We start from the raw sequence: 12299 nt of genomic DNA, 5'->3' as shown, positions 1-12299 counted from the left end.
GGGGCATTTTGGTTCCGGACTCAACGCATAAGAGGAGGCCGGACTTGTTGGTGGAAAAAAAAATGAACTTTCCACATTACCTTTTCTGGCTATTGACACCAGTGGAAAGACTTGACTTCTTGACTCTGTCTACTAGCACCTTCTCATCATTTTCAGGACCACAGTTCCTGGAAATGGAAGACTAGCACTGTAGAAATAGAAGCTATATTCATTTCAGCTGTCTGAAATTTAAATTGTTTGCAGATACATCCAAAGGTACGTAAAGACAGTGTGAAAATGTAAACAGAACCTTACATAAGGAGGTTAGAAATCCAGCCTTCCATTTGTCCATTATTCACACCAGAAACTATCAAGAAAATGTTTCGAGATAGGGGGAGTATACACACAGTCAGCTAGAAAATATTTGCTATGTTCCGGGCCATCTTCTTCAAAAATTTGAAAAAGAACCAATCATTAATATTCATCCCTTGGTTATTGAACACTCACTCCATAAATCTAATACATTACAAGTCTATGATGAAGTTGAAACAAGAGTGCATATCATTATGACTTAATACCCAGATTACACTGTACTTGCACAGATTTCTAACAGCGGTCCTCAATAACTCCATGAGTTCTCAATTAAAAAGTTCTAATAACAGCCAGTGTATACAACTTAAACTAGATCTTATATAATGAAATTAAAAATCGAATCACTTCCACCCATGGATGGATAGCTCAATGAAACTTCTCACAATAGTACATTTGCAGTCTCTCAAAATTGACAGAAAATAACAAAGAAAGGGGTATAGAACTTTTAACTACTTTGTACTAGTTATATCAGAGCAAGTAATCCATTTATCAATCACAGAATTTGGAAAAGGTAGTGATTTCACTTTCTTCAACAATAATATATCTTCTGATTCAGGGAAAGGAGGAGCTAGTACTGTTTTAGCTTCATCATTGAAATTGAGATTGGACTCAGTTCTCTTCTCAGTGCCAACTTCACTAGTCTGAATCTCCTTTAGAGTACACAAAACTTCAGCCATAGTAGGCCTCATGTCCCTATCTGTCTGCAAGCACAGAAAAGCCAGCTCTGCCACTGAAATAGTCATTTCCCAAATCTTGGTATCTGAATCAAACTCCAGGGATGGATCGATCAACTCGAGAAATGCACATTTTACGATCTTGTTTATTGCAAAGTTAGCCAAATTAATCTCTTGGCTATGCCTATTCATATCCACAGCTGGCATTGATGAAATGAGTTCAACAAGGACCACCCCGAAGCTATAGACATCACTTTTACTAGTCAACTGGTAACATTCGTGATACTTTGGATCGATATAGCCAGGGGTCCCCCGGGGTGCAGTTGAAATATGAGAGACATCATTTGGGAAGAGCCTTGAAATCCCAAAATCTGCAACTTTAACACTAAAGTTGTGATCAAGGAGTATGTTATTAGTCTTCACATCGCAGTGTATTATGTCAGAAGCATGCAGGTAAGCCAATGCACCAACAGTTTCTATGGCAATGTTCATGCGGATTTGCCATGCGAGTGATCTGTCCTTCGCGCTGTCACCATGGAGGTGGTCAGCAAGAGTTCCATTAGGAATGTATTCATAGACAAGGAGTAGCTCACGGCTTCGCCTTGAAGTGCAGCCATAGAGGGTGACAAGATTTTTGTGTCTTAGTCTAGTAAGGATCTCAATTTCATTCACAAACTGCTGCATTCGTTTGCAGTTGTGCTCGTAGAGGCGCTTCACAGCAACCTCTCTTCCATCCTTAAGTTTTCCTCGTCATTCATGAACAAGAATTAGGCACATGAAGAATATATGAAGCATAGTTCAATTGGATTAGGAAGTCTCTCACCATAGTAAACAGTTCCGAAACCACCATTTCCAAGGACTCTAGAGGAATTAAAATTCTTTGTGGCTTCTTCAAGTTCTGAATAAGAGAAGACTGAAACACCAAAATATAAACTGCATCCCTCGACGTCTTCTTTAAATATATCTGAGAATTTCTTTGTTGAGAGGAAGCGGGACGAACTAAATTTCCTCTTCTTGTAACACCAGATAAAGTAGATAATTAAACAAGTTATCATCGCCAACCCGAATCCACCAAAACCTGGCAGAGAAATCAGTAATTAGACGCTTTCAGACAAAAGAAACATCGTGAGGAGAATGAAGTGTCATCTCAACTCTACTATCCATACATTTGTGTAACCTAATGTACTTGTCTCTCTTAAACTCCTTTATCATTATGGAAATGTTTTGAGAATTTTACCACAATGTAGAAGAAATTCAATTGATATGCATGGAAATTCTATAATAGGAAAGAATACTACAGTTAATGGATATTTAACTACCTGCTCCGAGAGTCGGTCCGAACTTTCTTCTAGTCATTTTTGCATCTAAAAAAATAAAGAGGAAAAATATTACTTATGAAATATTATAGGTATGTGATATGGAAGCAAGAAAGGACTCTAAGAAATATGCACTAGACCTTGAGCATATTGATTATTTGGATATGTACAATGAAATTTATTGGTTTTATCAGTCTGGCATTGACCTTTGCCATAGTGACATTGGTAACAGTCCTCAGACAGTTTCCATTCTACTAGAAATGTAGCACTTAACATCTTGAGCAAATCACTATCATCTGATTTGTGAATTGGCAATCTGATAAGTGAGCAGCTGTCAGGAAGACTGCCTGCATGAACGTCTTTATCATCATATCTGGAAAGATTGTAGTATATGTTAAATCCCTTACAACCATTGTACATTTTATAACCAGAAAAATGATCGTTCTTCTGGGTAATGTTTCGGGTGTTACTACTTGTGATTTTGCATTTGAAGAAGTTCAAACTATCCAAAATTTTGAAAGAAATGGAAGGAGAGTCTGGAAGGGAGAAACTTTTGTTAAAAGCCTGGCACTTGTTTAGCGTAGACGTGTTATAAAGCTTGGGATCCCGCAGCTTAACTGTATAATTATACGGCTTCTCTAAAGCATAGTACCAATCTCCTCCAGGAAGTAGTTGGACTTTTGGAGATGGTTTAGCATCACAACCAAACATGGGCAGTATTCCACAGTCAGGTTGTGTGGAAAGAGAGAAAGGAAAGCTCATGTCAGTAAGATGCCCGCATGAAAGGATTTTAGTCAAGTAGTATCATTTCTTCTCTTTGCCTGAACTAGGATCAGAAGAAGAGATAGAAGGAAGCAAGAGAAAGAAGCAAACTCCATATGGAATCCCACTTGCAAGGAAGAGGAAAACTAGCTGAAGTTTTTTGAATTATACAGTAACTCTAGCTAGCTTTATTAATAGTCTTTAGCTTATCTGTCAATTTTATCAAGAAGAAAGACTATGTGGAACCAAACGTATAAGAGGGGTCGGCTTATTCGGAAAAAGAAAGGTAAGGCAAAGAAAAAAAAAGAAGTTTTCACATTGACACAGTAGAAAGACTTGACTTCTCGACTCTGCATACTAACAGCAACTTCTCAGCACTTTCAGTACAAAAGTCTCCAAAAATGGATGACTTTAACAGTTTAACTGTATAACTAGAAGCTATATTCACTTCAGTTGCAACATCAACAACATACCCTGTAACGCAGTAGCGAATCCAGGATTCTGTTCAAGTGGGTTCAATTATGCTGCTCGCACTCTCCAAAAATATTGTTGCACTCATTTTGGATTCTCTAAAAATACACTACTTTTGGATAATCCAACACACACACGTTGAATTTTGAAGGTTCCGAGCAACTTAGGGTCAAGTAAAATATATATATAAAACTTCGTTTTAGTTATTTACATGATTGAAAATTTTCTTCTCGTCTTCAATTTAAAGTTTTATGTTTGACACTAATAACTAGCTAAAAACAATAAACTACAATTTTGAAACACCATAAACAAAACAAAAACAGAATAAGAAAAAAATACTAGTAAATAAATAAATAAAATTAACTTAACCTTCATGTACACCAAAGACGAAGAAGAAAGACTAATAATTTTACATTTTATACATAATAGAAGTATTACTTAGTTGAAGTAAGAAGCAATATTTGCATTAATGAACTAAATTAGGATATGCGACAGGCAGGTCTAATGTTAGTCCCTGTAACCCTGGACCCTAATCAATTATCAATTACTTCAAAAAAAATATAAGCATAAATAAACGAGCAACAGCAGGTGCGGAGAATCGATCTCTGCCGCTCACGCATATATTGAACCCGCTTGACCACTGAGCTGCGATTCTCGGATGTGATAAAATGGGCTCATATTATTACATATACTGATTTTCTTATATGATTTATGTATATAAATACTAAAATTTTCCAACGAAGTGGGTTCAATTCAATCCTCTTGAACCAATGTAGGTCTGCCCTTGGGAGAATGTAGAATGTACACAGACCTTGCCCCTACCTCGTAGAGATAGAGAAGTTGTTTCTGATAGACCCTTGGCCCAACTAAAGCATTTCAAAGAAGCATGGAAAGGGAATACAAAAATAAAAACAATACTACAAAAAAATAGTGCGAAATGGAAAGCAGTACATAGTGATACGATCCCGAGGAGCACACATGATTCAAGATACTCCATCTGAGGCCGAGCCAAGGATCTCTGTAACACCCCGCATCTCGGAGCTGAGTTAAGCTTATATCATTAGAATTCAAGTGGGCTGATAGGCCTATTTCGGGCAGCGATAACTCCTTGATCTGTTGAGAATTGGAGAAAACTTCCTTGATGAAAGTTGTAGCCCTTTGGAATAGCTTTCCAACGGTATATTATGGGGATCAAACGGACATCTGTGCAAAGAGTTATGCCCATTTTACTGAAGTCTGTTCGCTGAAAAATTCGTCTGCGTTACAGTGACGTTACGGACCGTAACTCGTGTTATGGGCCGTAACAGTGAGCCGTAACACAGAGAAAATTTCCAGAACCTCACTGGAAATTTCCACCAAGATACGGTACCAAGTTACGGTCCGTCCTTCGTGTTACGGGCCGTACCTTGTGCTACGGACCGTAACACAGGGAAAATTTCCAGAACCTTACTGGAATTTTTCACCAAGGTACGATACCAAGTTACGGTCCGTCCTTTGTGTTACGGGACCGTAACATGGGGCGTATCTTGGTCCGCAATTACGTTTCGGGTCACCAGACTTCGGGAGGCCATAACCCTATCATAACTTGGGAATTTGGGAAAACTCAAAGAACGAAAGTTGTAGATAATTGAAATACCTTTTCAACCATAGGTTGTGGGTTCACAGGTGACATCAGGGTAGGGAGATATGGATGTTTTAAGACAGAAAGGTCCCAACCCATTTTCAAGTTGGGTCAAACCCATTTCCCCTTGGTATATAAGGGAAATGTTAACCCTAGCAGCCCATTTTTCCCACAAATTTCAGATCTTAGAGAGAGAAAGTGAGAGAGAGGAGAGTTAGAGAGAGAAAGTAGAGAATCAACCAAGTTTAAGGCCTCGAATCCCGAAGCTCGTGAAGGATAAAGTGTAGTACAAGTTGTTGCCGTCATTTTAAGTTAAAGATCGAACTTGGGGGTGTTGATTTCGTGGTGACTACTCTTGAAAGGTAATGTTTCTACTCCCTAATCAATTATAGTTGTGAATTGACGAATTCTTGGGAGAATAATAATTGGGTTTGATGAAGAGAATTATATGAACTATGCTAAAGTTGTTGGATTGTTGACTTGGGATTGTTGTATTCATATGGGTAATGAAGGATGATGTTAATTACATCTAATTGTGATTTGTAGAAGTAGCTAGAAGTAATAGAATGGGGATTGGGTGAAGAAAACACCATTAATGAAGGTTATAGAGCTTCATGCCCACTAAGTGTTTGATAAAATGCTTAGATGAACAAATCATGGATATTGTTGCTAATATAGAATCCCTATGACTTGTATTGTTATAGATTGAAGTTGAAGGGATTGAGGGACATTGTGATACGCTCAAAAGTGGGAAGTTAAGGTATGTAGAACTTCCATCCACATGTGGGAATCTCTACGTTCTTCCCTATGATCCGTTTCGTAAAATATATGAAGTTCAAATCCTAGGGCATTAAACCCAACATATTGGTAGCCCGTAATTATATATGTATGTACATGAATTCCGTATCTATGTTCATCATTGTATCCCTAATCTTCCATTACGGACATTAGGAATCCTAGCTTAATCCATGAATCATGAATTCTTTCTCATGTGTTTCATTATGTTCATATGAAACTGTATGATTTTATTTTGCAAGTTATGAGCATGTTTTCAAGTCAATTACAAATATATGATTATGAACTATTGTATTACTCATAAATCAAGAACATGTTTACAAGCTATTTCATGAAACTATGTTTACAAGTTATTTCGTGAAATCATGATTTCAAGACAAGTACAAGTTGATTCACGAAAGTCATGGGCTTCTTAGCCAACTATATTATGTTCATGTTTTTGGGAGTTGCACGAATTACCGAGAAGGCTCAGATAGCCTGAAACTATGTAGCCACCATAGGACAAGGATCGCTCCGCCTAGTTAGGACGATACCTTAATTTCACACTGAATGGTTCCATCAGGTACGTTACTACCTTATACCCTGGCAAGGTATAGGGGCTCTGCTGGTCCGGTGAGGTACCAGACTCCACGTATCCACGTGGTGATATCATGTGTCGGTTTATGTAATGCTCTCCCTACTTATCATGTTTTACTCATGTTATATATATATATATATATATATATATATATGTACTCATGCTCATGCTCATGTTCATGTCCAAGTTTTCAGTTTCAGTTCTTATCATATTATTCCACGTCCCATGTTGTTTCTTTAGGTTGCTTTACATACCAGTACATTCAATGTGCTGACGTCCCCTTTTATTGCCCGGGGGCCTGTATTTCACGATGCAGGTACGGATTTACAGGACGATGCTTCTGATCATTAGGATTAACACGTACCAGCTTATTGGTGAGCCCCATCTCATTCGGGGTTTAGACATTGTATTTCTTTACTTAGTTTTGCATTTAAAGGTATGCTGGGGTCCTTGTCCCAGTAAGTATGTTTTCCAGTCAGACTCATGATAGAGGTTTCATAGACTAGACACGTCAATTATGTCATGTCAGACATTTGGAGTCGTATAGCCATTTTGGCTCACTCATGTTTAAACAAGTACTTAATTCAGTATTATGACTTATTACGTTTTATAAAGGCTCATCATGCATTCACGTTATATTCCGCTTATATTATGTATCATGGTGATTCAACAAGTCATGTGGTTCGCTCGGTCACATGCAGTCAGGCACCGAGTGTCGTGTTACGTCCAGGCCATGGTTCGGGGCGTGACAATCTCCAAGCCTTACAAGCCATGATGATGCAAAATGAGGTGTTAGAGACCTTTGAGGAGCTTCATAGGAGAGCATATGACGTGTAGATAATCGCTTGATCGCATGGACTGAAGATGAGATGGAGGGAAACGATGGTGGCTAACCATGCAAAGAGGCTATTATTTAGAATCAAGCCATTATCCCTAAAAAAGACTACCAAACAAGGCCCTCACTTCATTAAGGGTATTATTGTAATAACTAGCCTTGTCTTCTTTAGCCTATTTAGTATAAATACCATACTTGATCATTTTATTAATTACTAGATTTTGAATGATGATGAAACTCATGTGAGTGATAGTTTATTCAACTAGTTATCTAGTGGTAGTTGTTAACTATAATTGTTAGTTCTAATCCTTGTGATTAATGATATTGATAGTTAACTAAGGTGGATTCCGTTATTGGCTATTGAAAACCCTTGTCCTTGATTTTTCATAAAGAGATGTTCATTTGTGGATTCATTTGATGAGCTCTTGCCTTGAATTTCAATTAGTATAGGTTCTCTTAGGTTGATTCAATTGGGAGGCTTTGATTTCATATATCTAAGTTTGCTCATAAATCCAATCCTAATTGGGTCTTGCTTCTATCCTTCTATTCTCATCCCCATTTCTTCAATTCTCATCTCTAGATTTCTATCTATCTTTATATTCCGCGTTTATTGTTCGAATCTGTGTCTTCCATAAGCCGGTTCATATCACATAGCATTCAGAAGAAAGAACGATAATAGCAAGGAAATAACGCGATAACAGAAGCTCGAAAAGAACACGAGTGGTAACAGAAATCAAAAAATAAGAAACTACGAGAATAATACTATTGCAGGTAATTCACTTCAGTTGCCTGAAATTTATCTTACATGCAGATAAACCCAAAAGGTGAAAGCCAAAAAAAAAAAAAAAAAAGTTCTAGTCACAATTCACGCCCTAAAAGACACGTCGAGATAGTATGAAAATGTAAATAGAACATTGCATAAAAGCTCCAACTTTCCATTCACTCATTTTCTCATTAGAAACTACCAAGAAAGTTTCTAACGATTCATTTTTTTGTGGAGAGTGCCCTTCAAATGCACTGGTCTTTAATTTTTGTCCCTCAAATTGGTGATCTTTAATTTTTGCTCCTTTCTCCTAATACCATGAGGTTTGGAGTACGAATCCCATCAGTAAAATAATAATAATAATAATAATAATAATAATAATAATAAAGACAATTTCTCAAGACAGAGTTTTATAGCAAAATTAAACATGTTTGGGCCAAAGTGAGGCCTTAAGGCAGAGTTTTGCCTTCAGATATAAGGCAAAACTCTGCCTTAAGGGAGAGTTTTAAATTCTGCCTGAAGGTAGGCAGGCAAGTCTCTGCCCGAAGGCAGAGTTGCGAATCCAAATTCTACCTTGCGATTTTTTTATTTTTTTTAAAACTTTTGACTGAACGGGAGTTTGAACCCGAAACCAGGGGGTTCGAACACGAAACCAAGGGGTTCTAGCGAAGGAGAAAAATTAAAGACCACCAATTTAATGGGCAAAAATTAAAGACCACCCCAATATAAGGGCATTCTTGCGAATTGCCCAATAAAGATTTGCGGAATATACACGGAATCAGTTAAAAATATTTGCTATGTTCCAAAGCCATCATTTTCAAAATTTCGAAAAAGAATCAATCACTAATTGTCATTCCTAGCTTATAGAGCACTCAGCCCCAGAATCCAACACACTATCATTCTATTACTAAGACTGACAACTGCACTTGCAAAGATACCCGCCTTCACGAGTTCTCAAATAGATACCAGTAAAAAATAAGAACTTTAAACATTTGGAACCCATTGGTTTCCTCAATTGTGCTGATATGGATAACAATTTAGCTTCTTTTTTTTTTCAAGTTATCCTGCTCCCTCAATTTCAATTTACTAGTTATCGACACGTGCGTTGCACTTGTATTCCCAATCAGTTTATACAAATATTTTAAAAATCATTTGACATTAAAAAATGTTTGAGTTATAATTCAAGAAGTTGAACTCAAAATTCCTGGATGGCATTGTCACGCCCCGAAACATGGCCTGGACGTAACACGGCACTCGGTGCCTGACTGCATATGACCGAGCGAACCACATGACTTGCTGAACTAACATGATTTCATATCACAAGCGTAATATGACGTGAATGCATGATGAGCCTTTGTAAAACGTAATAAGTCATGATACATAATAAAGTACTTGTTTAAACATGAGTGTGCCAAAATGGCTATACGACTCCAAATGTCTGACATGACGTAACCGACTTGTCTAGTCTATGAAACCTCTATTATGAACCTGACTGGAAATCATAATTTACTGGGACAAGGCCCCCAGCATACCTTTACATGCAAAACCAAATAGAGAATACAATGTTTAAAACCCCGAATGAAATGGGGCTCGCCGATAAGCTGGTACGGGCAAATCCTAATGATCAGAAGCGTCGTCCTGTAAATCCGTACCTGCATCGTGAAATACAGGCCCCCGGGCAATAAAAGGGGACGTCAGCACATTGAATGTACTGGTATGTAAAGCAACCGGAAGAACAACATAGGACATAGAATAACATGATAACAACTGAAACTGAAAACTGGGACATGAACCTGAGCATGAGCATGAGTACATAAACATGAAATTGAAACTGAAACTGAGTACTGAAACTGAACATAAAACATGAATACTGTAAGCATGAGATAATCTGAAATGATCTGTAATAACTTGTAATACCGACATGAACCACCACGGGGAGGAACGTGGAGTCTGATCTCTGCCCGATCAGCTAAGCCATCTCGTGCCTTGCCGGGGCACGAGACATGAACATGACATGAATGGATCCAAATCCCTCAATGGGGAACATATGAAGGAATCGTCCTAACTGGGCGGAGCGATTCTTATCCTACGTTGGCATACGTAGTTTCAGGCTATCTGAGCCTTCACGGTATTATTACAACTCCCGAACATGAAAATAATATAGTTGGCTAAGAAGCCCATGACTTTCGTGAATTAACTTGTACTTGTCTTGAAATCATGATTTCACGAAAGGACTTGTAAACTTGATCATGAGAAATACCATAGTGCATAATCATATATTTGTAGTTGACTTGAAAACATGTTTATAACTTGCAAAATAACTCATGCAGTTTCATATGAACATAATGAGAACACATGAGAAAGAATTCATGATTCATGGATTAAGCTAGGATTCCTAATGTCCGAAATGGAAAGTTAGGAACACAACAACGAACATATATACGGAATTCATGTACATACATACATAATTACGAGCTACCAATATGTTGGGTTTAATGCCCTAGGATTTGTACATCATAGATTTTGCTAAACGAATCATGGGGATGAAAATAGAAGTTCCCACATGTGGATGGAAGTTCTACATATCTTAACCTTCCGCTTTTGAGCGTATCACAATGTCCTTCACCCCCTTCAACTTCAATCTATAACATACAAGTCATAGGGATTCTATATTAGCAACAATATCCATGTTTTGTTCATCTAAGCATTTTATCAAACACTTAGTGGGCATGAAGCTCTATAACCCTCATCAATGGTGTTTTCTTCACCAAATTCCCATTCTTTTACTTCTAGTCATTTCTACAATCCCAATTAGATGCAATTAACATCATTCTTCATAATCCATATGAATACAACAATCCCAAGTCAACAATCCAACAATTCTAACATAGTTCATATAATCATCTTCAACAACCCAATTATTTTACTCCCAAGAATTCATCAATTCATAACTATAAATGATTGGGGAGTAGAAATATTACCTTTTGGGTAGTCACCACGAAATCAACACCCCCAAGTCCGATCTTGAGCTTAAAATGACGACCACAACTTGTACTACAAATTATCCTTCACGAACTTTGGGATTTGGGGCCTTAAAATTGGTTGATTTTCCACTTCTTCTCTCTAGATTCGCTTTCTCTCTCTTTTCTCTCTCTAAAACCTGAAAATTTAGGGGGAAAATGGCTACTAGGGCAATCCTTTCCTATAAATACCAAGGGGAAATGGGTTGACCCAACTTGAAAACGGGTCGGGACTGTTTTGTCTTAAAACGTCCATATCTCCCAATCCCGACGTCTCCTGTGAACCCACAACCTATGGTTGGAAAGATATTTCAGTTATCTACAACTTTCATTCTTTGAGTTTTCCCAAATTCTCAACTTACGATGGGGTTATGGCCTCCCGAAGTCAGTTGACCCGAATCTCAACTGCGGACCAAAACACGCCCATGTTACGGTCCCGTAACACAAGGTACGGACCGTAACGTGGCGTCGTACCCTGATGAAAATTTCCAGAAAGTTTCTGGAAATTTTCCCTGTGTTACGGTCCGATGTTACGGTCCGTAACACTAAGGGACGGACCGTATCTTGATGAAAATTTCCAGTGAGGTTCTGGAAATTTCGTCTGTGTTACGGTACACTGTTACGGCCCGTAACACGAGTTACGGTCCGTAACTCGTCACCGTAACGCAGACAATTTTCCAGCGAACAGGCTTCAGTCAAATGGGCATAACTCTTTGCACATATATCCATTTAATCCCCATAATATACCGTTGGAAAGCTTGTTAATAGGGCTACAACTTTCACCAAGGAAGTTCTTCCAGATTCACAACGGATCAAGGAGTTATCGCTGCCCGAAATAGGCCTGTCAACCCACTAGAACTTTAATGATATGAGCTTAAACTTAGTTCCAAGATGCGGGGTGTTACAGGCACGTGAGCATGCAAAGAAAAATAACTAAATTCATTAATTAGATAGTACTATTTTTTTTTTTACATTAATTTTAATTTTATGAGATACAAACATGCCATCTTGTCATAGACCTCATTCTTGAGGTAAGTTCTCATATTTGAGTTCTATGTTGTTGCTACATAGAACCAAGATAGTTGTCTGACTTGTGATGAAGAAATAAAACGTA

General features: G+C 37.9%; 1 protein-coding gene across 1 annotated transcript; it reads right to left on the bottom strand.

The window, feature by feature from the left end:
* Window positions 1-595: 595 nt before the first annotated feature.
* Window positions 596-3248, bottom strand: LOC132642772 (LEAF RUST 10 DISEASE-RESISTANCE LOCUS RECEPTOR-LIKE PROTEIN KINASE-like 1.1). Its single transcript, XM_060359816.1, has 4 exons — window positions 2482-3248; window positions 2345-2389; window positions 1849-2103; window positions 596-1771 (listed from the first exon to the last, which is right to left on the bottom strand). Exons 1-4 carry the CDS (start codon window positions 3101-3103, stop codon window positions 801-803), a joined length of 1893 nt encoding a protein of 630 aa, XP_060215799.1. The 5' UTR covers window positions 3104-3248; the 3' UTR covers window positions 596-800.
* Between the last annotated feature and the right edge of the window lie 9051 nt (window positions 3249-12299).

This window comes from Lycium barbarum, chromosome 5, assembly GCF_019175385.1.
Source record: "Lycium barbarum isolate Lr01 chromosome 5, ASM1917538v2, whole genome shotgun sequence".
NCBI classification, from domain to species: Eukaryota; Viridiplantae; Streptophyta; class Magnoliopsida; order Solanales; family Solanaceae; genus Lycium; species Lycium barbarum.
This window is presented reverse-complemented; position numbering and strand designations above follow the sequence as displayed.

What these genes read in the sequence shown, in the direction of transcription:
- LOC132642772 (XM_060359816.1), bottom strand. Translation starts at nt 3,103, where the DNA reads ATGAGCTTTCCTTTCTCTCTTTCCACACAACCTGACTGTGGAATACTG. An exon ending in AAATAATCAATATGCTCAAG is followed by an intron (nt 2,390 to 2,481) that starts GTCTAGTGCATA and finishes TTATTTTTTTAG; the next exon opens with ATGCAAAAATGACTAGAAGA. An exon ending in TTTCGGAACTGTTTACTATG is followed by an intron (nt 1,772 to 1,848) that starts GTGAGAGACTTC and finishes ATGAATGACGAG; the next exon opens with GAAAACTTAAGGATGGAAGA.